General features: G+C 44.7%; 1 protein-coding gene across 1 annotated transcript in view; it reads left to right on the forward strand.

The window, feature by feature from the left end:
* LOC126504264 (diacylglycerol kinase gamma) overlaps window positions 1-27,178 on the forward strand; it is a 113,651-nt gene extending 86,473 nt beyond the window's left edge. The window contains exons 16-18 of the mRNA XM_050146496.1: window positions 12,513-12,633; window positions 15,022-15,082; window positions 26,603-27,178. Coding sequence (XP_050002453.1) covers window positions 12,513-12,633; window positions 15,022-15,082; window positions 26,603-26,701 — 281 coding nt within the window. The 3' untranslated portion in view covers window positions 26,702-27,178. The remainder of the gene's footprint in view (window positions 1-12,512; window positions 12,634-15,021; window positions 15,083-26,602) is intronic.
* The last annotated feature ends 253 nt before the right edge of the window (window positions 27,179-27,431 follow it).

A 27,431-nucleotide genomic window follows, 5' to 3' on the forward strand; every position in this document is an offset into this window, starting at 1 on the left:
TCAAAAGGAATGGTGGGCATAGGTTTATGTTTTCTTGTGGTTTTCTTTCTACTTTTATATAAAGTCATACCAGAGTAGGGCCCAATAGGTTCAGAACTGACCAAGGTTTTCCCAAACTATCCCAAACATTGTACATATCACAGGGGTATATTAGTTACTTTCTGTTTCTTTGGTAAAACACTGACCAAAAACCAAACTGGGGGAGGAAAGGCTCAGTTGGCTCACAGGTTAACTGTAGGGCATCAAAAGAAGCCGAGGCAGAAACCTAGAGACAGGAGCCAAAGCAGAACCACGGGGGACCGCTGCTTGCTGGCTTGCTCCGCATGTCTTGACCAGCTTGCTTTATTATAACCTAGGACCATCTGCCCAGGGACAGCACCATCCACAGTGGGCTGGTCCCTTCCATATCAGCCGTGATCAAGAAAATGCCCAGCTAGCATGCCAATGGGCCCGTCTAATGGAGGCAATTCCTCAGCTGAGGTCCCCTCTTCCCAGATGACTCCAGTTTGGGTCAAGTTGACAAACACTAAGCAGCATGGAAGATCTCTCCTTTGGTTTGGCAGAGAAGGAGGCGTGTGAACTCTGAAGGGCCTCGGGAGTACTAGGTGTGCGCAGTGGGACGCTTCTCGGCACTGGAAAATTACCATGGCAACATGTGTCATCTTGTTAAATGTGTGCAGGCCTACAGAAAGATCTGACTCTGCCGTGCACAGGAAATCACAGCTCTGCCATTCAGTCTTCCAGCAGCCCACGCTGGCATCAACAACCCCTGAGCTAGTCATTATCTTCCGTTGCCTTCTCCTCTCCTCAAGCCCGCTGCCTCCCCCTAACCGCATGTCCCCTGCCTGGTTAGCGTCTCACCTGGTGCCCAAGACAGATGCTCAAGGGTCCTGCATTCCCTCCCAAAGCTACCTGCGCCAACTCTCCTGTGATTCCTTCTTTACAGGAGCATATCCCTCACCAGACTGTGGGCTCCTAAGGGAGCCCCCATGTCACAGTCCCATTGCCTGGCAGAATCTCCAAGGCCTCATATGGGTTCCTGAGTACTGGGTGGCCAAATGCACCCAGAGCAAGGGCACATGGAGTGGTGAGCTAGGGAAGCTGTTTTTAAGTTGGTCTGTCGGCAAAATGAAATCTATGTGAACGACACAGGCACACAAAGTCCCAGGACTTCTCCTCCAGGGACAGCTTGTGTTGCAGCTTGGAGTGCCTGCCTCTAACCTTCCCTGTAAGACTCTAGTCCCAGTTGGTCCTGTCAGGCAGAAGCTGTTGTCAGTGGAAACACACAGTGACCAGCAGGAGTTGCTGCCCTTCTGGATTCTGCAGGTAAGGCCTGGTGCCTTTTTTTTTTAAGACTGCACAATGTGGTTCTTAGACCCCTGCTTCAGTAGAAACTGATTTTTCTATATAGTCTTGAAATACTGAATCACAGATCTCTTTAAATTTTAGTGATCATTTTGTCTGCTAGATAAAGGGAAAGACGTATCAAGGGGAAGTGGCTTGCCCATGGTCAAACCTGGATTGAAATATAGGTCTTTTAGCCCACAGAGAACAATCTTCACTCCTCCTCAGTCTCCTAGGGGCAGCAAATACTTTTCTATAATAAGACATGTAACTAGGCTTTGTGTGCCAGAGTCTCCAATGCAACTTCCCAGCTCAGTTAGTTCACTTAGCACAGAGGCAGTCCTGGAGAGTAATTAAATGAGTGTGTGGTCTGTATTCCAATAAAACTTTATCAACAAAAACAAACAGTCGGTCTTTGGTCCTCATGCCACGATTAGCTAGTCTGTGCTCTAGACCCTCAAATGGCCCATGAACCAAGAGGATGGGCATCCCTTGAATGCAATGCAGACTCTCAAGACCCACACAGACATGCTGGAACAGAATCTGCATGCCCACGGCCTCTCCAGTGATGTATGATAAGAGTTGTGCAGGTTGACCTGGCTACTCCCCCCTGAGAATATCACGATGAAGTTTTGTATACCAGAAAAATGAACTGCGGGGAGGTTAACCAACCTGTCCCAGGTCAGTTGGTGGTGTGGAACTAGAGTCCAGGCATTCTAACTGTGGGATGCTCTACACCAGGTAACCCACCCTAGCCCCAGCCCCATCTCTTTGAGCTGGCCCTGACCCAACCAAATTTGCTGGAAATCCAAGGGAAACAACTGGTCTTTCTTCCTTGGCTGACTCCAGCTGGGGCTCCTCCCACCCACCCCCATCTTCTGAGACCTGGGAGGGGCTGGGGAAGTGGAAAGGTGCCAGGAGGTTGCTCACCATCTGCAGAGGGAAACCTGCTCTCACCGGTTCAAGCCGGAGCTGAACTCTGGCTTAATGTCTGCCTCTCAAAATAAAAAAGGGGCTAGGAAAACAGCACCTTCTACATGCAGAAGGAGCAGCTAGTCCGGGTTCTTGTTGTTTTCGTCCTTGTTGCTCCATTGCTTTCACCACTTTGGTTCTCAAACCTGTCCCTTCCTGTGCCTTGCTTTTAAGCCATCCAGTACTGGGCACTTCCTGAGCTCCACTCCCACAGCAAAGCACCATGCTGGCCGCAGGCCCATACACTGCTGTTCAGAGTTCTTGGCTAGTTTCTATTTTGTGCAAGCACTGTGTATGTCCTAGTCCATTGGGGCTGCTGTAATAGAATACCAGAGGCTGAGTGGATTAAGCAGCAGAAATTTCTGTCTCATGCTTGTGGAGACTGAGAAGTTCAACATCGAGCAGCCAGGCAGTTTGGTCCCACATCCTGGCTTGCAGATGAACCCTTCCTGCTCTATCATCAGTCACATGGAAAGCTTCTCTTTTTACACCTTCTTTTCTAAGCGTTTACCCTCATGATGTACCCAAAACCTGCTATCAAATTGAGAACTGGTGCTTCAACATATGAATTGGGGGGGGGGCAGAGACAGGCATTTAATCCATAGTATTTGATCTTCTTGGTCTTTTGGGCCAGTCTCACCATGTAGCCCAGGCTGGCCCAGGATTCTCTAAATGCTAAGATTACTGTCGTGAGCTCTCAGCCTCAGTGTTAACTCTTAGTCAACTCACAAATAATGTGTTGGCCTGTCATTTAGTGAATACTTACTTAGGAGATTAAAGACTTGTGTATTTCACTATTTGATTTCTGTCTGAGGAAGCTGAAACCCCGTGGAGTTAAAAGACTACGGTGAAATCGCACCGACAATGTATAGTCAAGCTGCATGAAGTCACACCTGGCTTCAAGTACTTAAGATGATTTAGATACTGCAGAGGTTGCAATAGAAAGACAGCGTGGTCCAGTCCCCAATCCACAGTGCCGCCAGCATGGTATTTTGCTATAGGATGGATCAAGAGGTACCTAGCAACCATGTTAATACGAGCATAACAGGCAAGTGCCATGGAATAGGAGAGTCAGTGGGTACCACAAAAGTGTGGGACACAAGAAAGGGAGTTTCTCCTTCAGAACCTGAGCCTTAACGACTTGGCACTATGCCATGCACCTAGCAGGTGATCTGTAAATATCCGATGACCGAATGAATGAATGAATGAATGAATGAACAAGATAGAACAGATGTATGCTGGTCCTAGACACTGGCAAGGATTTGAAGGGACAGAGATTGAGAGAAAGAGAACATGAGCTAATGCAGAGTATAGACTTGCAACTGTGAAGCCTTGATTTGGAAGACTGGTTGAAGAGCTCTAATGGGTAGGACCAAGAGTAGTAGTGGGTCCTGCCGTTCTTTGTTTATAGCTGAGTCTCCCGCACACACACCCCATAAACCACCACAGTTCCCTGCCTCCTCAGTGCCCAAGCTTCAAGGCCTGCCTTCTCTACACCCTAGCCTCTTCCCGAGCCTAGGCTACTGTTGGCAGAATGGCTACTGTGAGCAGAGATCCGTATTTCTCTGCACACTGCCAGCTCAGGCTTCTTCCAGTGTTCAGGTCAGTTCACCCAACACTTGTTATGCATCTAGTTATATTTAGCACCATATGCTAAAAATATTTTCCATTCGTCACCTCATTTTAATTCCCTATAGCGCCTCTGCCTTAGTCCCTTTTCTTCAGCTGTGACAACTGTGCCACAGATCATAACTCAGGAAGCCGGGAAATCCAAGATGGAAGGATCATTTCTTCTTGTCCAATCTCACCTTAGCGGCTTGATAATGCCAGAGCTCTGAGATTCCCCCACACACACCTCCTTTCTGCCTAAGAACTCTTCCCACCCCTTACCTGGTCTCTTCCCTTCTAAAGCACCTACCCCTCTTCACAGAGGTTTAGAAACCCTCCTTCCCCCATGCAGCACCTTCACCAAAGCTCTGGCTTAGTCCAGAAAATACAGCCACAGAATGAAGGGAGGCATTTTCTTACTCTGTTGCTCACACAGGCAGGCCTGAAGAACCCAGAAGCAGCCATAAGCACTCCTCCAACCCTATTATTTATTTATTTGTTTATTTATTTATTTATTTATTTATTTATTTATTTTGAGTCGGGGGTTTCCCTGTATATCTCTGGCTGTCCTAGAACTCAGCCTGTAGACCAGGCTGGCCTCAGACTCACAGAAATTTGCCTGCCTCTGCCTCCCAAGTGCTGGGATTAAAGGTGTGCGCCCACCATCACCTGGTTGTGCATCCCTATCTTGTACTTTCTCCTGTCTCACCAACACTTGTACCAGGTAGTCTATGTCCTGCATGGTGGCGACAGGCCAAGACCGAGGCCTATCTACTCTTGACTCCTCAGCAAATGGGTCTTCATATAGGCAGCAGAGTTCAAACTTGCTTAAGGATCGGTGCATCACCCTCATTGAGGGAAACCGAGGCCCCGGAGGGGACATGATTTGTCTAAGACAGTGCTACTAGACAGAGCCCAAAGGAAACAGCATTCTGTCTCCTGCCAGTCAGGCCAGCACCTTCCCTCCCCCACAGCTTGCCATTTCTTTCTTCTTAGAATCTAGTTTCTCTTTCCTACCCCTTTGCTGCCTCAGTCCAGGTCAAAACTGACTATGCCTCCTGGCTACCTTTGTGCCTGGATGAGGCTTGACACACATGAGAGTAGAAGCCCAAGAACCAATGTGACAAGCACATGGCACAGAGGAAGGGGTGCCCTGCAGGGATGAATGTCAAGTCCATGCCTTTATGCTCCTAGAACACCAGGAGCAAGAGAAGGCAATCTCTCTCTCTCTCTCTCTCTCTCTCTCTCTCTCTCTCTCTCTCTCTCTCTCTCTCTCTTTCTCTCATGCCTCTCATGTATGCACAAGAATGGTTAGGGTACCTGAGGGCCCATTTTAGGCTCTTTTTAAGCATAAAGGAAACAGACACGGAAATGCATCTCCTGCTGAGATCTGAGCAAAACCTTTCCAAGGAAACAAAATCACAGTGACAGTGACTGCTTCCTGAGGACTTCCTTGTGCTACTCCAGTGACATGGGATTTTATAGAGCACTGGCTGCCCTGCCTGCAGGACATCATGTCTACCTGCCAGAGGGTACACACCAAGTCCCCAAGGAGAAGTGGGTGACTGAGTCACAAGGTTCAGACCCAAGTCTGTGGAGCTCGTGTCCTGCATCAGCCCCTGAGGCTGAGAACAAGAGTGGCAACAGTGTCACTTGGAGAAGACCGGAACAGGTCTTCAGGGCTCAAGTACTTGGACGCTTGCTTTGAAATGCCTTTGCCAGGGGCTGGGCTGAATCTATACTCACTCCAATTGGGGCTCAGATGATCTGAGCAGTGCCTAGCTTTGTTGGGTGTTAGCATTGAGCTACCAAGGACACACAGACCATCTCCATGGAAACACAGAGGGAAGAGAGGAGCTCCAGGCAACACCTGTCTGAGCCTTGGTGGTTGAGTGTGTAGGAAGGCCTGCCAGCTTCCACTCACCTGTCTAGACAGTGGGGACTGGCCTTGTTCCTCTGCCAAGCAGAACTAGGCCATGTCTTTTCTTTTCGCAGAGGGAAGAAGGTCCTAGTACCTACAGCACACACTGGCTCCTTTGGAGCACAGTGACAAGGAACCTTGCTGTGTATAGAATACCCTCATATTCTCTCAACAAACAAGACGTGTTCTAGTGTTACCCCTCTTTCAGGTGGAATTGGTCACCTTCTAAATTCCTAAGTTGAAAGCTCTAAACTGTGGTACCTAAGACTGTCCTTATATTTGATACAGGCTCTTTTTGGTAACGTTAGTATATAAATTAATAGGTTTTATTTTCTTCCTCCCCATCATCTTGAACCTCCTTTGCTGGTCATATGTACATCTGTGTCATATGTAATGATTGCATATTTTTTTCACTCTTACCTTCCTTAAGATTCCTTCCTCCCTTTCTCTTTTGATGACCTGTGTGTGATACACGCAAAAATTTCAGTCTGTGTGTACACGGAGCATGTATTATTTGTCTTCCCAAATCTGGCCTATTGGCCTTAACAAAATGATCTCCAGTTTCGTTTATTTTCTTACAAATGGCATAATTTCATTTATATTTAAAACCAAATAAGATTGTGTTGTGTGTATGGACCACATTTTTCTTTCTCCATTCATTTGTTGATAGACATCTTGGCTGGTTTCATTTCTTAACTGTAGGGACTAGAATCACTAAGACCATGGGTGTGCCTGTATCTTTGTGTCATGCTGGCTTAGTATCCTTTAGGTATGTATACAAGTGCTATAGTTGGGTCATATGGTAGTTCTAGTTTTTATTTTTTGAGGAACCTCAAAAGTGAACAGGTTTTGCATTACAGAAACAGAGCCTTTAAGGACATGATTAAGTAAATATGAGGCTGTTAAGATGAGCCATAATGTAATCTTACTGTTGTCCTCATATAAATTTTGGAGTCATAGAGGCAACAGGCATGTGTGTGCACAGAATGGTGTCTGGGTGGTCAAGACAGCAGTGGTCTGTAAGCCAAGGGAAGGCTTCAGGGAAAGCCAGCTGTCTTTGTGGTTTTTTTTTTTTGTTTGTTTGTTTTGTTTTGTTTTATTTTATTTCTGTGAAGAGACACCTTGACCATGGCAACTCTTATAAAGAAAACATTTAATTGGGGTGATTTCGCTTACAGTTTTGGAGGTTCAATCCATGATCATCATGATGGGGATCATGAAGGTATTCAGGCAGGCATGGTGCTGGAGCTGAGAGTGCTACATCTTGCAGACAACAGGAAGTCAACTGACTGTCACACTAAGGGAAACTGGAGCAAAAGAAACCTCAAAGCCCGCCCCCACGATGACACACTTCCTCCAACCAGGCCACACCTACTAATAGTGCCACTCCCTTTGGGAGCCATTTTCTCTCAAACTATCACACCAACCTTGCTGGGACCTTAATTTGGGATTTGGGCAAGGTCCCTCTGGCTTCCAGAGCTACTGGAAGGTCTAAAGTTGTGTTGCCATGGATACCAGGGTTCTGCCAGCTTTTACCTATCTTTGTTGATGTTTGGTCTCTCCCCCTGACAGTCGTTAGGATTAAATAAATAAAAGTCAAATGGGGTTGAGATAAAAAGTCAGAAGGAGATTAGAGTCTGGGTGGAGAGTAAAGGCATAAATGACAGGGTAGGATGCCCTCTTTGTCCAAAGCACACCCTCCTTTCTGGCCTCTGCATGGAGGTAGGTGATGGCAGGGAACCCAATATGATATGTTATTTTAAGGTCTAATGTTGTGGCTTGAGGGCAGCTCTAAGAAGTCATGCAGGCAAATGCTTAGGAGTTGTAGGGAGAAAGGGAAAGGGAAACTGTCAGAGTTTACACCACTTTCAGCTAGACACTTTCACACACTGCTGGGTGAACATTAGCATCCCTAATCTTCACCTGAGAAAGTTCCAGATCAAAGCAGTCGGGGAAGTAACTTGCTTCTATTCCTCACCTGAACTCCTGTGGGTACTTTTATTGCCTCGGGCTCAACTTCTCAGACTTGAATGTGTCTTGGAATCTTCCAGAGGGCTTGTTAGAACATAGTCTGTTAGAGTCAGCCTTCAGAATATCTGATTCCGCAGATCTGAGGTGGGGTCTAAGGAGGTGCGTTTCTAACAAGTTCACACGTGATGAAAAGCCTGCTGGTTTAAGGCCACACTCTGGGAACCACTAGCCAGTGGCAGCAGAAACTCAGCCCACTGGATATAAACTGCAGTGCACTTTGGAATACCTGAGGATTGTTTCAGAGTAAACGTGATGCCTGGTTAGCATCCCATGCAGTTTAATAGCTCATAGGGGCTGCGACTGGGCACCATGTTTGTTTGTTTTCTTTTCTTTTCTTTTTCGAGACAGGATTTCTCTGCATAACAGTTCAGGCTATCCTGAAACTCGCTTGGTAGACGAGGCTGGCCTAGCTCACTGAGATCTGCCTGCCTCTGCCTCTCATACTGAGATTAAAGGAATATGCTGCTTCTGCCCGACAGTATCATTGTTTTTAAAAGGTAAATTTGACATACAACAAAGTTTGGAAACCATGGACATAGCCACATTCCCTTTAATTTGTTCAGTCCAGCTGCTCATTACTGAGGCCACAGGTCATCTGCTCACAGCGCCTCATCCACCTTCCACTCCTTGTCTCAGAACATCTTTGCTAGAACTTCCCAAGTCTCCTTTTCCACCGTTCCTTTATCTCTTTCCCCATTCAGCCCAGACTGCATGGTATAGTGGCTGCAGTTGTAGTCTGTGTGCGCATGGAAGATCTTGAGGACCATCTTAATCAAACTAAAAGAAGAGCAACCCAGAGAACCTTCTAGAACTAATGCTTGGTCTTTGTTGCCATGAGTGAGAAGCTTATTTTTTAAAAGATTTTTTATGTGTATCATCTTACCTAGTGAGAACATGCTACATAAGTAAGCTTATATAGTGACATAATAATCATCACATAAACATACTGCGGTTATTAAATATGTGTGTTGCAATTTTAAAACAAGGTCTCATACAGTATCCCAGGCTCGCCTGGAACTCACTTTGTAGTCCTTGCACTTACCACAGTCCCCTTCCCTCCGTCCCACCCCTGAGCTCCTGGGTGCTAAGATTATGAACATGAGCTCCCACACCTGGCTTGTAAATATTTTAATGGCAGCAAAAATTTTTGTCATGTGGATACCATGTTGTTTGTTTAACTGTTCCCATGCAGGAAGAAATGTGGCAGTGGGGTGACTTATAAATGATGCTACAATGCGTGTGCTTTCATGAACTACTTGGGTTCTATCCGTGATAGAAAGTAACAGGAGAAACAATGTCAAACCTTCAAACACATTCCAACAGGCAAATTCTTTCCAAACCTTTCTCTCCCTGTAACATCTTGAGTGGGAAGGTACACATATTGCATCTTCTTCTGCCGAGACCTTGTTTGGTGTTTTGCACGGTGCCGCTAAGGATTGTGGGTCTGGGAATGACATGGTGAGATGTGCCTTTATAACCCTGAATGCTAGAGGGTGAACAGGTTAGAACTGATGTCTTGCTGCCCTACCCCTTGCTTCCACGCTCAACCCTCTCCATTTTTCCCTGCCATGGCTTCCTTTTTTCCTAGAATGCAGTGTTCACACCTGTGTGCACAAAGCCTTGTCACCAAGAAATAGGAAGAGCAGGGCTGGAAGGCTCATAGGCTACACAACCTTGTGCCTGGCCCAAAGATCTCCTCCTCTGGTTTAGGACAAGTTTCTGAATAATAAGAATAAATAATAATTAAATAATAAATCTCTCTAGGGAAAAATACTAAAGACTGTAGTTCACCGAATTCTTTCTCTTCCTTAGACAAGATTCTTTCAGCAACAGAATACTCTATATTGCCAATTCCTAACACAGTGCCTAGAACCTTGTTGCTGACTCCGTAGCAGTTCTGTGACTGAGTGAATGAATCCTGCTTAACTAAGGTGCATAGATGCTCTGTCTTAAACATTAGTGAGTGGAAGAGTATAAAGACAATATGATCATGACACAATTGCCAAACTCTGAATCATTGGTACCCAAGGTAAAGCAGACACCTGGTATACCAGATGTCCCGATCCTGGATTCTGTGTTCTAAACACAGGGCCTAAACATTTTTTGTTGTTTGTGCCTAGACATTGACTTACATTCTGTTCTCCTTCATTTTAGTACCAAACTTATTGCGTACATAAGCTTCTCTGTGGGAGAGGAAGGAAAGAAGGGTTAGGTGATGAGGAACTCTTTTTAAGTGTAGCACAAAGAAAACTAAAATCATGGACTATTTATAGTTATCATACAAAAGAAGAGTCTTGATGCTTAGTTACTTTAGGAAAGAAATGTAAAATAGATTTCTTTAAGACTTTTCTCAATAGGCATTCTAGGAAGTTGAAAGATATTAGGCAATAGCAGAGAGGGCACAGATCAGCTAAGTCCTGCAGTCAGGTGTCAGGGTCATGGGTAGGGGTAGGTGCCAGGCAGGAGTCACATATTCACATTCATTCATATACATATTCAAAAGTGAGAGGACAAAGGGATAACAAGCCCCTAGCCCCTTCCCCTGCATACATACCCTCTCCTCCAGCCCACATCTGTGCCAGCCCCTCCCCCACCTGCCCACTCCCGCTGGTGAGATCAGCCTTCATTACAGCTCTTCTGGAGCCAGGAAGCAAGGTAATGTGTGGGAAGTGATAGCTGCAAGGTAATGTGTGGGAAGTGATAACAACTTTAAAGCCATTCAACGGGAAAATTTGTTAAAAGACAGAGACATTGTAAAGCTGAAACACTTGAGTCTATTAAGTGCCCTGCTTCTTAGAACATTTTGTTACCAGGGCATGTTTCAAGGAGGGAGAACACTGAACCATTGAGCTCTGTCAGATACCAAAGCCTGTCACAAAGAGCGACATTTTCTAAGGTATCCGTTTCTGCCACTGTGCAGAAGAATGTCTAAAAACATATGCCTTTATTTTCTTCTCTTCCCTCACATCCCAGCACAACTCCCCTGCCCTCCTAGCCCCTAGAAGCACTCTATTATGTTTCTCCCCTTCATCTCCTGCATCCTCTTCTCTTGCTTCCTCCCACCCCACCCCACCCACCTCCCCCACCTCCCATAGCCTGTGTTGTTTTCAGGGACACCATTAAACCAGCACAATAAGCTAAGACTCTGCAAGGATTATTCAGCCCTCTCTGGTAAGGGAACTAATGAAGTGACTAGAGATTTAGACATTTATTGTTGATTAGCTCCAAACTCCTTCAGAGAGCCTGGAGCGTTCTCCTAAATAAACCTTCCCCTTTTATGGCTTCTTGTCCCAAGTCCACATGAGACGGAGAGCTTAAGGAGACAGTATCTTTTCCATGATGTGAAGAAGGGGGAACGTAGGGAGAGAGGGGGGTGTGGATGGATACAGAGGGGGAAGCGGCGTGCTCTTCACAGATGGATTTGACTCGTGTATCTCTTGACAGCTAATGTCTCTCAGTGATCAGACTTTTAGACTTCAGTGTTGATGCGTTCTCCGTCAGTTCAGTGCTGTGGCCAGCGGCCTCCATTAGATAGACATCAAACAGTGGAGTATTTTTAAGACAACCATCTTCTAAACAAGAGAGTAAATATTTCTTCACTAATCTTAAACAGTGCGTCTTTGGAGGACAGAAGCCGTTTGATGAGCAAACAAAAGCCTTGGCACAGCTTTCTTGCCCATGGCTATTAATGGAACAGTAGTAACTGGCCTCCATCTGAGAAAGTGTACTCTTCCTCTTTGCTTTCTTATCTTTAAAGAAAGATAAACTGTTCTTTAAACTCTGCGTCTTAATTTTTGCATCAGCTCTAACTGCACAAGCAGATGCCTTTTAGAGTGAGTATTGGGTCCAGCATCCAACATCACCCCTGCCATCATTCTTACAGTGGAAAATGGAGGCAAAAATCCAAGCAAACTGGATCACTCCTCCAAGGCTGGGAATTGGAAGCCGTTGCCACCATTGCAGGGCATTGGTACCGTGATATGGAGCCTGGAGTTCATGTTTTTCTACCTCCTTTTCCACTGTGAACCACAACGGTCTGATGCAGGTGGAATATTCTTCTCCTTTGCTTCACTTAGCCATGGGGTATGCTGGAAAAGTCCCTTGAGCTTCCTGAGGATGTCCACAGAGGATGGTTCACCAGCAGCTAAGCACAGGCCAAATTGGAGGCTAACTAACCATCGGTCATCGTTAGCAGAGCCAACATGTTTCTCTGACATTAAGAATAGTTAGAGACTCTTCAAACATTCCTTCTTATTGTAGGCCCAAACCAATTTTTCTCTACAAGCTAGGTGGGTGTAGTTCAGAAACCGCTTGTTTGCCACTCTATATTTGAAGAGACTGCTTGATACTGATACATATTGGATACATATTAATCTTCCGCCTACTCACTGGATACATATTAATTTTCAAAATCAATGCTTAAAAAAACCTATAACTTGGCTTTAACTTTCTGCTCCCTCAAAAAAGGTACATCTATTTCTTTTTTGAGAAAAATGTCTGACTCGGTATACGAAAGCTCTCTTGAGTGGGAAATGACAGCTAGACCTGGGCTGGGCATCAAGGGACCAGAGCTTCTGGGCAGACTATCCTGAGTGAGAGAGAAGAGTGTCCATGGTCTTTGCTGTTCACTCTGCAGACCTCAGCGACCAGCTCCTTGAAGTTGTGGGTCTAGAGGGAGCCATGGAAATGGGACAGATCTATACTGGCCTGAAGAGTGCGGGCAGGAGGCTGGCCCAGTGCTCCTCTGTCATCATTAGGTAAGTTCCCTTGTTACCTAGCATCGTCTGGGTCTCCCTACCCCCTTGAACATTCGGGCAAATAATAAAAAGACTGGGGAGCAACCTTCAGACTTTAGGCTATAGCAAATTGGTGAAAAAAAAGCTTAGCAGTATTTATAAAGAATATATATATATATATACATATATATATATATATATATATATATACTATCTGCTCAGGCCATATAGTCTTTTGTATGTATATCATTTCAGGGATGACCATTTGGTATTGGATAACCAATCAGTGTGCCCTTCCCTAGGGGAATCTATTTCTCCTGCTGTTAGCCTTCCTTGGTTGCCTGTAGTTCTTGGTGTGGTGTTGATGCCCCATGGGTTTCCCCCTACCTCTCCCCACCCCCACCCATGATAGCGTGTCTGTTGGTACCACCCTTGTTCTAGTCTTGTTTAGGCAGCCATGTTGGTGACATTTCATCGGTGCAGCTTCTTTATCATTTCCAAGAGACATGATCTCAAGAGCAAACTCCCTGTCCCTCTGGCTCCTGCTCGAACCCCTGAATGTCAGGTGGAGGAGTTGTGTCGGGCCAGATTTAATGCCGTCATCAACTAGAGCAGCCATGATAACCTATCCTCTTAAAATTACCTGGTGACATACACAGGACATATATAAGATCCAGAGCTCCAATTCTTTGGTTGTTTTCTCTTTATAATTGTAAAACATTAGAATAATGCCAGGGCTCACGGCTGTTCTGTGTGCGGGATGTCTTCTTATGCTAACCGGTTAACATCAATGAAGTTCTTGTATTGACCAAGAGGGTAGCAGTTTTTCTGGGGACATGGATGACATAGCCAGCCTGCCTGGGTGCTCTGGCATCTGATAGGAGTTCGTCCAATTTCAGTTCTCCTTAGTTAGACTTCTTACTCAACCTGGCTGTTTCAGACTTCTTCATTCCTTTCCTTTTTCTCTCTTGCTACAGATTCTATCTGTTGGTTTGCTTTGGGGATCTCCTAGAAGGGCTGCAGGGTAAAAGGTTTCCCAGAGGCACTTGCATTAAAGAGCCCGTTCTTCCAGAAGCACTTGGGCAAGTGTCAGGAGAGCACAGTTGAGGAATCTGTTCTTGGTCCTTCCATCTTCCCTCAGCCGAAGCCCTTCTGTGGTCCCCGAGGGTCTGTTCCCCTAACCCTTTGTCATTTCCTATCTCTGTACCATCTGTGTCACCATACCTCCTGTCTTTTGGAGTCATCGCTGTGATAGGACGTTTGCTTCCCAGACCAACCTGGACAGCCCTTGCCCAGAGCCCTCATACCTATGGGGCTAGGTTTTCTGTAGAATATCACAGTCATGGCCTTGGTAGATTACAGAGAACACACTGTCCTGACTGCCAAGAAGAAATCCAAGAAGTTAAGTATGACGGAGGCTTTTTCCAGCAGTCAACAGATCTATTTCCAGATGGAAACAGAGGAGTAGCTAAAAGCTCCATCCTGCTAGGCCCTTCTCTGATACTTCTCTATCCCCAAGTATTCAAAGACCATCTTTCTGCTAAAATGGTGTTTTCATTATTAGATGTATTGCTTTTATTATGAAATATACTCAGAGCCCCCAAGAGAATTACTGAATCAAAAGAGTGCTTTCCCCTCCCATTTTGTAATTTCAAAAATACAGCTCAGGTAGGAGCTTCCGGTCCAGTGGGTAGTGACTGTTCACATGGCCCTGGCCAGAGGACTACCTTCCTCCCAAGGCATTGGAGGACACATTAGAGTCTACAGAGCCCATATGCCAAAGAGAAAGCCTTTTCCAAGCAAGAGGGGAGCACATTCTCTTCACCTCTCCTCCTACACCTTGGGTCATTCCTAGATGTTCCTGTCCCAGTGTATATGTTCCAGTCATGGTGTATATGAATCCAGAGTACCCTACCTAGTGCGGTTGAATACATACGGGGATAACCTCTGTAGCTTAGAGATGTTACCTCTTGGATAGGCTGCAACCATTCATTCTGTCAGGCGTACAGGCCTCTTCCTACTCCAGGGCAGAGCCTGGCATGAGCCACTTTCGCTTCTGCCTGTTGCTGGACTGCACAGCAGTGGGGCCACCATGTTTGCTGGCCGGTTTTCCAGGGGCTGTGGCTTTTGATGCACCCATGAGTTTCTCAAAGTGGAGTCTGAAGACAGAACCTAGAGAAATCCCTATAGTAACTATTAGAACACAGATCTGTAGGCCTGCTCCAGACCTGCCAAGTCCAGTCCCTGAAATGCACAGATGATTATATTTTCAGAAAGTTCCCCTGGTCTCAATGAACCTTTCCTAAGTGAGCACGTGTGAGCTTCATGCTTCTCTCTGTGTGTGGGGAGTGATGATGATTCTCCAGCTCTGAAAGTCTCACTGTTGTTTCTTTGGTTTGGGGGTTCCAGGACTAACAAGCTTCTGCCAATGCAAGTAGATGGAGAGCCCTGGATGCAGCCGCGTTGCACAGTAAGTTTGCCAGTCTTAGAGGTGAGCATGAGAGGCGTGCTTTTGTCTTACCCCTTGAAGACACTGACTTGGTTTAAAATCACTGCATCTCAGTGTAAGCGGGACCCTGGAAGGCTGTCGGGAATAGCCCCTTTCCAACTTTGCTCTGAGACTTTGTCCGTGGTGCCTTGAGAGCTTCAGCTTGGACCTACCCAAGTGGTAGGGTCAAAAGAAAGACTGTTCTTCTGCTGAGGAGCGAGTCTGGATGTTAAAGAATGCTTCCTTATCTAGAAGCCACGCCTACGTGCCCCAGATCCTACCCAGTACACAGACATGCTTCCTTTGGTGCACGGGCAGTCCTGAGGACCTCCCTGGAAATGCCACAGAGAGGTGTGGTTGGTTATCTGCTTTGGTATGGCACAGAACACTGAATGTGGTGCCAGACTTGTAATCACAGCTCTAGAATGCCATCAGCAAATGAATAAAGAGCATGGAACAGGGAAGGTATAGTTGCATAAGCTGAGGCAGGAGGATTTGTGAGTTCAAGGCAACCTGAGCTACAGATTATGTTCAAGACTAACCAGGGTTACATAGAGAGACCCTGCCCCAAACAAATGGGCACTGGAGAGATAGAGAACACAGCGGTTAAGAGCTGTTCTTGCACAGAACCCAGGTTCAGTTCCCAGCACCCATTTCAGCTAGCTCTCAACTCCCTCTAACTCCAGTTTCAGGGAGTTATGTATTCAATATTCTGTCCATATGTGTGTGTGCAGGCCAGAAGAGGGCACCAGACTTCATTATAGATGGTTGTGAGCCACCATGTGGTTGCTGGGAATTGAACTCAGGACCTTTGGAAGAACAGGCAATGCTCTTAACTGGTGAGCCATCTCTCCAGCCCCTGGAATAATCTTTTGTGTACACTGTGAACATATGTCACTCTGATTGGTTTAATAAAAATCTAAACAGCCAAAAGTTGGGCAGGGTTTCTAGGCAGAGAGGATTCTGGGAAGAAGAAAGCAGAGTCTCCAGTAGATGCAGAGGAAACAGACATGTAGGAGGAGAGGTAAAAGCCACGAGTCACATGGTAACATGTAGATGAATAGAAATGGGTTAAGTTATAAGAGCTATTCAAAGCAAGCTAACACTATTGACCGAGATTTCATAATTAATAATAAGCCTCCATGTCATTATTGGGGAGCCAACGGTCCTGCCAAAAAAGTGGTTACACCAGGAGGATCTGACAGCCTTTGGCCTCCATAGGCACCCGCAGGCATGTGGTGCACATGAACTCATGCAGGCACATTATACACATGAACAGAAATATAAAATAAATAGAACCCCCTTTCTTGTCCAACTATTGCTACTTTAGATCCAGCCAGGGCTGCTATGAGAGTTAAGTTTCCTCACTTCTTGTTGTTCTCCCTTAAGAGCCCAGCTAGGAACTCCATGGTAAAGAAAAAGCACTGTCCTGATTTCAGGACATCCACCAAGGTCCTTCATGTGTTATGTCCTCAGTATGACAGCCGATATGTCATCTCAAAAGAGACAGACATCTTCTTTCTGAGCATCTCCTACTCATCCTTGGTAGTGTAAAAATAAATATATAAAAACACAGTGTAATAGAAACTAGTAAGGGGAGCTGGTGATATGGCTAAGTAGATAAAGGCAATTTTTGCCAATCAGTCCTCAGGACCCACATGGTAAAAAGAGAGAACCAACTTCAGAAAGCAACATGCCGTGGGTACCCATACACAAAACTGTCTCTCCTCTCTCTGTCTGTCTCTCTGTCTCTCTCTCAGAAAGCAAAATGTTGTGGGCATCCCCCCATAAAACTCTGTCCTATCTCTCTCAGGTATAATAAAAAATATTAAAAACACCAACAATAGTATTCTGTGTTGCTGGCATTAGGCAGGCTGGAGGGAATCTTCGCTGCTCGTTATTACTTACTAAGCTGAGGAAAATTTTCTAGTCTTCTCCTGTGTTGAAGAAACCAGTGACTGGGACACTGCGGCAATGGTCAGCATTCGTAAGCCACAGCTCTCACAGAGGACTCTCGTTCATGTCAGATGGCTCAGCACCGTCTATAACTCCAACTTCAGGGGACTCAACAGCTTCCTTGGGCACCTACAGTTGTGTGCGCACATGCACATGTGCACGCACACACACACAAAATAATTAAGTCATTTTTTAAAATGACTGGAAGAAATCAAATGCTTTTCCCCATGTGACTCAGTGAGATCCAAAGACAGAGGCTGCCATTCATTTAAATTCAAACACTGATTTTTTTTTTTAATTGGCAAATCCTTCCCACATCCTCACCAGACCCTCCCCCAGTGTTACCCTTCAGAAAATACAACTCTCTATGAAAAATCCTGCACAGTCGGAAAACTCATATGTAAAGAAGTAGCAGCCTGGATATAACAATGAATCAGAGACTGGCAAGCTGGGAGGTGATGTTTTGGGTTGGTTGGGTTTCCATCTGAGTACTGTGCTCAGGGCGTTGGACATGCAGGATTAGCGCCCTGGCACTGAGCTACACCCAGCAGGGCAAGTGCCCTACCATTGAGCTACACCAGCCTTTGGGGGTTTTCTTTCTTTTTTCTTTGTTTTGTTTTTTTTCGATAAGGTCTTGCTTGCTGTGTATATAGTTCAGGTTGATCATGAACTCATAGTCTTGCTTCTGCCTCCAATTGTTGGGGTTCTAGGCTTGGCTGCCAACAAAAATGTGCCACTGGTGGTTTAAGAACTGAAGTATATTTTCTAGTCCTTCTGGAAGCTAGAACCCAAAATCAAATTCTTAGCAAGGCTGGTTTCTGGTGGGGTCTGAATTCACCAAATCAGTGTCCTTCTAGAAAGAGGAAAAGACAAAAGAGCACACATGTATGGTGGAACAGGCTTGAAAGTTTGCAGTAGAGAGACAGTCGCCTGCAAGTTAGAAGATGTTTCTTAAAAGAGACACCTAAAACAAAAGAATATATGATATATTATATATACTGAAGGCAGATTTTTCTGTCCCTCCAGCCAGCTCCCAAATAACCACATGGAGGCTTCTTATTAATTATAAGTTTCTGACTAGCTCTTATAACTTAAATTAACCCATTCCTATTTATGTGCTGTTCCATGGCTCATGGCTTATTACCTCTCCTCCTGCACATCCCGCTTCCTTCCTCTGTGTCTCATGGCATTTCCTCGTGACTCTGCCTTTTTTCCCATCATCCTCTCTGCCCCCAAAATCCTACCTAATTATTGCCCATTTGTTTTTGTATTAGACCAATCCAAATGACAAATTTTCACAGTGAACAACAGATTATTCCACAACAATATATGCTATATATAGTATTATATACAGAAGCTAAATACTATCCTCTACCAAGCATAAGAAAGCAAATAAAAAATAATGATAAAAGACAAAGTAAATAACTTTAAACACAGTAAAATCTAGGCCTGGTTTTTTTCAACAAGGCAAGTGTTTGAAAGTCTCATCTTAAAAGAGAAAAAAATTGGTATCAGGAATATTAAAATGTAAAAATAAATTAGCAATTGTAATATAAAGCCTTAATATATATGGGCAATGTCACTATTAATTATAAAATAGTATGTAATTTTGATTCTAATAAACTTGAACAAAAAATGAAGGAAATCCAACCATTAATGAAATAAAAAATGCTTTCAAAGATTCATATGCAAAGTGACCTCAAAACAGATGAATTTAGCAGAGAGGGGGATCATGGGGCCCTGAGGATCTATATATAGGTAATGGTTGCCAGTGCAAGGCAGGACATTTTCTTCTGTGGTATAGTGAGTGGTAAGTTATCTGTGCTCCTTCCGTGGTATAGTCAGTGGTAAGTGTTCTGTGGTATAGTGAGTGGTAAGTTATCTGTGCTCCTTCCGTGGTATAGTCAGTGGTAAGTTATCTGTGCTCCTTCCGTGGTATAGTCAGTGGTACGTTATCTGTGCTCCTGTAACGCTCTGGTAAGGAGTCCTAATGAGAAGTGATGTCCAGTGAAACAAAAGGCACAGAAGTAGAAAGGAAGGCAGTTAGAAGAAGATCAGTAGAACTGAGAGAGGACAAACGGCGGTCATAGGGTGACTATAAGGAAAGTATATTATGAAAGTAATACAGGGTGAAAGTATATCACACACATTCTAGAAATGTCACTCTGATGGGCTGGGGACAGGGTCAGTGAGCAGAGTGCCTGCCACACAGAATCAGGACCTGAGTTTGAATCCCTGACACCCATGTAAGAGCCTGGCATTGTCAAGCATGTCTGTAGCTCTGATGTAGAGCAATCAGAGACAAGAGGATCCCTGGAACTCTCTGCCAGCCCCAGGCAGTCAACCAGGAAGCTATGGACGCAGGAACAGACTCTGTCTCAATCAGATAAGAGTGATACAAAATACCTGATATCAACATTGGGCCATAGGCATGAGAACACACATGCATGCACACTACAAACATATGTGCACACATGTGCATTTATCTCACAATACACATATACTCCACATACACAGAAGAACTGAAGTGATTGAAAAAGATTATACCGAAAAATAGAAAACTGTAGAGCAATATGACTCAAATTTGAATATGAATTAAAAATGCAGGCCAACAGGTAGGTAGGTCAGTAAAATATGTTGAAAGGATCATTCAATCCTTAGGATGTATCATAGGAATGAGAAAAGAAACCTGCTATCACTGTTTTAGAGAAAAATGATATGTTAATGTAAAAAGATGACCACAAGTGTTCAATAACACTCAATGTTTCTTTTTATTAAGATTAATTTTAATTACGTGTGCATGTGTGTGTGAGCACGGATGCAGAAGAGGGCACTGGATCTGGAGTTCAGGTGATGGGGAGCTGCCCACTGTGGGTACTGGGACCTGAACTGGAGTACTTTGCAAGAACAATAAGCCATCTCTTCATGCCAGCATTTCTTTTGTTTGTTTGTTCACTCATTTTGTCTTGTTTTGACACAAAGTCTCCCTGGGTAACCATGGCTAACCCAGAACAAAACTTCTCTATAGACCAGGCTGGCCTCAAACTCACAGAGCTGAGCCTGCCTCTGCCTCCTAAGTGCTGGGATTGAAGTGTGAGTCACTGTGCCTGTCAACATTTCTTATTTTTATAGAGATTCAAAGAATACTATGACTGCTGGGTGGTGGTAGTGAACAAACACCTTCAGTCCCTGGCTCAGGAGGCAGAGGCAGGAGGATCTCTGAGTTTGAGGCCAGCCTGAGCTACAGAGCGAGATCCAGGACAGCTGAAGGTACACAAAGAAACCGTGTCTCAAAAAACACAAACAGAAAATAAAAATTACTAGAACTAGAAAGAAACTCCTTCAAAATAATGAAAATTTTCTGTTAATCCAATAACAAATATCTTACTTAATACTAAAATTTTAGAAAAAATCCTATTAAAATCACAGACAAGAAATAAATGTTAGCATTGCTTGGCAGTATAATATATATAAAATAGAAAATAAATATTAATATTTAGGAAACAGTCTAAACTGTCTCTGTTGTAAGGCATAGTGACCCTAGATAGCTCAAGAATCAATGGAAAACCTCATAGCATAAGTTATTCCAGGCTAAGTCCTATAAGAAAGTAGACAAAAATGATAGCACTCCTCTCTATCAGCAGTAGCCAATCCAACAGACCTACTAGAAAAATAATAAATATGATAACAGTAGTCACAAGATATAAAATAAAAGCTGAATTGTGAAACACTAATGAGGATACCCATAAGACGTAAATGAAAATGTAAAACATCTTGGTTTGTTTCCCGTTGCTATGATGACAATACCCTGACAAGGCAACTTAAGGAAGGAAGGGTTTGTTTTGCTGGCAGTTCCAGGGGACGGTCCATCCCAGTGGAGAAATCACAGTAGCAGGAGCTTTAGTGAACTGGTCACATTACGTCTAAGACCAGAGATCCCTTGGCCTGGGAATGGTGTCACCCATAGTGGGCAGGTCTTCCCACCTCTGTTTATGGACAATCCCTCTCTGAAACCTCATTCCCAGATGATGATTCTGGACTATATCAGATCAATAAAACATAGCCATCACAGAGATGTCCCATGTCCAAAATAGAGATCCCAAAATCCCCATGCAAATTTTGTTAACCTGACAAAACAATGCAATTCCTAGATGATTTAATAAAGAAACTTTAAGAAGAATTTTAACCTTGCCGCTGTTGTAGGGGGAGGGGAGAAGACAGACTGTCCATGAGATACTAAAATAATTATAAAGTGACAATAATTTCAATAATATTCCCTTATTACACTATTAGATAAGTAAACCAATAGTACAGAATGGGGTCCTAAGAAATCTTAGGGTACATAGGGTGCCTAAAAACTTACTTCTCTAGCTGGGTGGTGGTGGCACACACCTTTAATCACAGCCCTCGGGAAGCAGAGGTAGTAGAATCAGCAGTTCAGGGCCATCCTTGTCTACAGAGTAAGTTTGAGGCCAGCCTAGAGTCCCTGAGAAACAACAACAGAAACAACAACAGAGTAAAATAAAAACAGAAATTAATTTAGATATTCAAAAGCCTAAGGGCAAACTGTTTACAATAGCAATACAAAAGAGCAGGCTAGTTTTTATACTAAATAAATAAATAAATAAATAAATAAATAAATAAATAAATGATAAAAAAAAAAAAAAAAACACTTGGAACCCAGTAGAAAAAAGTGCTAACAGTGGAAGAATGGACAATTTGCAGATAAGATGACACAGGCTATTAACCTATGGAGTCATATATGATAACACTGGCTTTTAAAGAAGGAAGATTTTTCAAATTAAGACAGTTTGAACACCATGTAATTCTTCATATGCCAAGAAACTTTAAGAAAACATTTGCTTCTGTCAAGGACGTGGTAAGGCCTCACACTTAGTAAGACAGGAGAATGAGGTGGCCCAGCTTTTCTGGATTGCTACTTAAACCATGTATCAGGAAGAACTGTGTGGCTCAGCAGTTAAGAGCACTTGCTGTTCCTGCAGAGGACCCAGGTTCAGTTCCCACCACCTCATGATGGCTCCCACTGTCTCTAACTCCAGTTCCTGGGGACCTAATGCCCTCTACTTGCCTTTGTGGGTGCTATATGCACGCGGTGCCCAGACATATAGGCAAAACACTCATAAACATAAAATAAAAATGTCTTGAAAATATAGTTATAGCTGGATAAGAATGTCAGTTTCTGCTTCATGTAGCGAAGCAAAAAGTGAATTTTTCACAAAAGCCCAACAGTTAGTGAGGAGGTAAGCTTTTAAAAACTTTTGTAAAATTTATGTGTATGAGTGTTTCATCTGCATGCATGTATGTGGACTGTGTGCCTGCCTGATACCCCTCGAGGGCAGAAAAGGTTCCAGATCCCCTGGTACTGGAGTTATAGAGAGAGTAGCCACTAAGTAAGCCACCCCAGGTCCTCTGCAAGAGCAGCCGATGGTCATAACCACTGAACCACCTCACCAGCCCTGAAGAGTTTTAAATAAACTACATTATATTCATCAGATGGAATAATTTTTAGACACTTAAAGTACAAATTTGATAAAATTTTCAGAACTGGAGGTGCAGTGCATGGGGCAGTGCTTTCCTCACATAGCCAAGGCCCTGGGTTCACTCTCCAAAGCTGAGTAAGGTAAAGTAATTAAAGATAAGCTTATTTTAAAATTAAATATAGAGGACACTAAAGCACTGGCAAAATAATATCAAAGCACAGCAGTTCTAGATGCTGATTTCAGTTTTAGTCAAGACACGAAAGCATGGAAATAAACTAAAGCAGTGTACCAAGAACGCAAACTTTTAATAACAGATATCTGCTTATATAGAGAAACATAGCTACATATGTAACATATATATTTATTAAGAATGTTTGCTTTACACAATGCTGTAAAATAGCATCCCATGCTCCATCATCATTGCTCACACTATAATCTGAGCACCAGGGAGGTAGAGGCAGGAGGATCACAAGTTTGAGGTAATCAGCTACATAATGAGTTGGAGGCCAGCCTGGGTACATGAGACTGTGTCTCAAAAAGTAAAATTTAAAAGGAATCTCCTTCTAAAGTCGGATAGTAGTTAAATCATTAAGTTGGAAATGACCACAGTTGTTCAGTCTGGTGAACTGTGGGACTGGAGTGGAGGTTAAAATTCGCGTGACTGGAACACTTCTTAGAGTTCTAATCTAGGAGGTCTGGCAGCCCAAGAATCGGGCTCTCCTCTATGTTCCAGGGAGGCACTGACGCTGTAGGTTCGGGGACCAATGCGTGCAAACCTCCTAGCGGTTAAACCTTCCCACTGGTCAGTCAGCCTTACTCCTGTGTAGCCTGGCTGTCCCCACTACATTCGAAGCCTGTCGTAGTTTGTTTTTCTGTTGCTATGAAATACTTGAACAAAATCAGCTTCTGGTTCACAGTTCAAGGGTACAGTCAAGGCAACAAGAACAGGAAACAACTGGTCACGTGACATCCACAGTGTGGGGGGAAGGAAAGAGGGAGAGATGAAGGTGCCCTTCTGCTCTGCTCCCTTGCTCCACTGACACAGTCCAGGGCCCGAGCCAGGCTGTGGTGCCCACGTATATGCGAGTCTCACCTCTTTAATTAAACATAATCAGGATACAGTGATTCTAAATTCTGCCCAGTCGATCATTGACTGTCACAGTCGCGAAGGCCTCAGGTGCTAGAAAACGCTCCTGAAAGAGGATTCCAAGGTCTTAGAGAACCCAGCAAGACCTAAGGTTGTTTGGTTGGTTGTTTTTGAAACGGGGTTTCCCTGTGTAACAGCCCTGTCTGTCCTGGAACTCACTCTTGTAGACCAGGCTGGCTTCAGAGATCACAGAGATCTTCCTGCCTCTGCCTCCCACTGGGATTAAAGGTGTCTGCCACCACTCCCATCAGATCTGATTTAAAAGATGATAATATATCTTTTATTAGATCATATATATATATGTATATATATATTAGAAGGCCCCTTTCTTCTGTGATTACTTTAAGAAAGAAGGGGGCAGAGACCAGTCCCTGGGGCAAGAGTTGCAGAAGAGAGAGAGATGAAGTGAGGGAGAGGGAGGAGAGGAACAGGGAGAGGGAAGAGAGGGAGAGAAAAGAAAAAGATAGGAGGTAGGCAGGCCCACCTTTTAAAAAGGAATATAGCGAATATGCACAGGGGGATGCCCTTAGTGGTTGTAGCTGAGAGTGTATCCTGTCAGGACCCCAAGGGCAGGCCAATAAAGATGCCTGAATACTAACAGTGACCAAATTATCATGTTTAAGAGACATTCCAACCACCTACCCTGCTGGCATATTTGTTAAAATTTCAGAGAAGCCTGAGCGTGACAGAGCCCACTTACAATCCCAGCTCTCACAGTGGAGATGAAGGAGGATCACCATGAATTTGAGGCCCACCTGGGCCACGTAAGAGAGTTCTAGGTCAGCCAGAGCTACACAAAAAGTTGCAAAAACAGATTTATGTTTTACTTCCTCCCTTAGCTTTGGAGGTGCTAACAGGCAAGACTTAGTTCAGTCAGAGGCAGAGAAAGAAGCAAGGGCCTTCTCTCCTAACGTGCACAGCTGCTACCCGCTTTCCTAAAGCATGGCCATCTTGAATGCCAGGAAAATGCTCTTTTCTCTGGCCTGGTTCCTCTTCCCTAGCACAGTCTCCCAGCAAACATCCGCTTCGTTCAGGGATATCAAAGTGAGGAGACAGAAGTCTTCCTCAAATGAACATCTGAGCTCAGCAGAGAGAGAAGGTTTATCCCAAAGCCTGTGTCACGAATCTCTACCAGCAGAGCATGCGCAAGAGCTGGCTCTGGCTAGGTGCCGCTGAGTCCCCATCTCTGCCTCGCTTCCAGAGCCGCAGCAAACGTAACCATAACCGCTTAGAACACAAAATGGCAATTGATGGATTCTTGATCCAATCGTCTGCCAGAAAATTTCCAGATTGGAGAAAAACAAGAGGACAGTCATTTCAGTGCTATCGTCAGACTGTGCTGATGGTCCAGTGTCTCTCACGTCCATCCTTTTCTTTTCGGTCTTGGAGCCTTCTGTGAGCCTTATAGCGGCGTCCTCATTGCTGGACATCTCACTCTAGCTCTCTCTGATGACAACTGTTAAATAATTGTCCAGTCCTCTCTGTCATCTTATATACAGCCGTGTTTTGTCGTTTCTGATTACCTCACAGGAACCCAGTCTTGCCATTCCCTTTACAGTCCTATATCAACTAACTGCCGGCTCTCCCACAGTCCTTTGCGCTCAGCTCAGCCTGTTCATACATGCTTCCTCTACCCCATTGCCCCGTTTCTCCTTTTCCTTACCTTCAAATTATAAGAAGCCTCCTGCTCTCATCAGACGTTTCTTAATTAAGACCCCCTAGCTAATGCTACATTCATTTAAAATTGATGATGGGTTGCTCTTCGATAATTTGTCTACTTTTTTTCGTGACTTACAGTAGTACGGTAAAAACTGCAAGACTAGGTCCATAGCGCTCTGAGCTTCCAGGTTGTGTTTCCTCTGGCACCCATTCTGTCTTTCTCCCGTATAACACCTAGCCATTCCCGTCCATTATACAGTTTACAATGGCCGTTCGTCGACAGTCTTGTCATATGATCTTTGTGTAAGGAAATAGTATCAATGTTATCCTTACTTTGAAGTTTGGCAAGCGCTGTTCTCTGAATGATAAGTTATTTGTCCAAAGTTCTGCAGCAAGGAAACAGAAGTACACGGCCCCACACCCAAGTCTTTGAATCCTAAGTACCTCCTGTTCCCGTATCACCCACCCACTCCCAACATGGATCACACTTGATAAATGTCGATGGAGTGATAACACCGAGTATTAGTGTGGGAGTGTCACCAGGCCACATTCAAATAGGAATTAAGAGTTTTGGAGACATGTCTATAATTAACGGAATGTTTATAGAATAAAATGATAAACCTTAAAATTAAAAAAATTAAGAAGCTTATCCAAGAAAATAGGGTATGTCTAAGCAAAGAGCATATACTCAAGGGACTCATTTGGGAACTGTCCAACTCTGAGGTTGCTTGGCCAGAGGTAAGTCTGAAGCCTTCAGATCAACTGGCTGACATATGTCTGCTGCCTGGGCTGAGTCGGCACTGGGGGATATGGAGGCGATGCTGTGGCCCTCCTGCCCACCACCCGCCACTCTGCCATGTGACCTCGGGCTGAGCTAAGAACCCGCCAGAGCTCTGGGCGCCTCCTCCTTACCCGTCCTACAGAGGGGTGAATGGGAATGTTCCTGAGGTCTCCTCTGGCTGTGACATTCTGACAATCTATGAATAGCAAGGACAGAGGACAGGTGCGAGCTGATGGCCACGTGGGAAGCTCACACCTGTCTCTCCCCCATGTTTCCGCCCCTCGCTTCCAGCAGTGCCAAACTCCAGGCCCAGTCAGGGTCAAGTTGCCAATTTTGAAACTGTTCAAGGACAGTTGTCCTTCTGCAAAGCTGGTCTCCTTTCTTTCCCACGGTCCACTCTCCCCTGAGGTGCTGGATTCTTGCATTACCATTAATTTATCGCTATTTCTTTATTTCAGATTAAAATCACTCACAAAAACCAGGCACCTATGATGATGGGGCCTCCCCAGAAGAGCAGCTTCTTTTCATTGCGGAGGAAAAGCCGTTCAAAAGACTAAAGAGAGTGACAAACAAACACCAGCTCTACCAAGAAGAATCTACACACGTGCACACACACATCACACAGACACACATGCGCACACACACAAACACACACATACCATGCACACATACACACACCACACACACATACCATGCACACACACACCACACACACATACACACCATACAGTCACACACACAGACACACACACACCACACAGACACACATCTGTAGCCAGAGGAAGTCAAACCACCCTCCCAGAGGAAAGTGTCGTCCTGCCGTACAGTCTACCTGTTTTGAAAATGGATCCACTCTTAACAGAACCAATACCCATGAACTATTTTGAATGGACGCAGGGCCCACCAGGATGGGTTGGCTCCCATAGCCACTTCCACATTCCCACAGGCCTGGGGTAGACTCTGAGCCTGAAGGAGAAATCCCACCCCCCCCCCTTTTTTTTTCCTTCAACTCCTGTAAGGTTCCAGGCTGTACGTTCCCTGCCTACATGAGATCGGATGTGGTCAAGAGAAAGCACTCCAACCCAGAAATTTTGCACAAAAGTCCTCTGTACAGAAACAAAACAGCCTCCAGCTCTCCAAGCAAAACCCTTGGCAGAGCTCAGCAAGCACACGACGGCTTCTTCCTTGTCCTTCAAGCAGCAGCTCCTCCCCTCCTCACTTGCTGAGGAAAAGCCAAGAAGCCCAGGAAAGCGGTTTCCATTCTCGGTTCTCTCGGCTGCCTATGGG

The sequence above is a fragment of the Alexandromys fortis genome, unplaced genomic scaffold (genome assembly GCF_014885135.2).
Source record: "Alexandromys fortis isolate MF-2015 unplaced genomic scaffold, M_Fortis_MF-2015_v1.1 scaffold_56, whole genome shotgun sequence".
Taxonomy (NCBI): domain Eukaryota; kingdom Metazoa; phylum Chordata; class Mammalia; order Rodentia; family Cricetidae; genus Alexandromys; species Alexandromys fortis.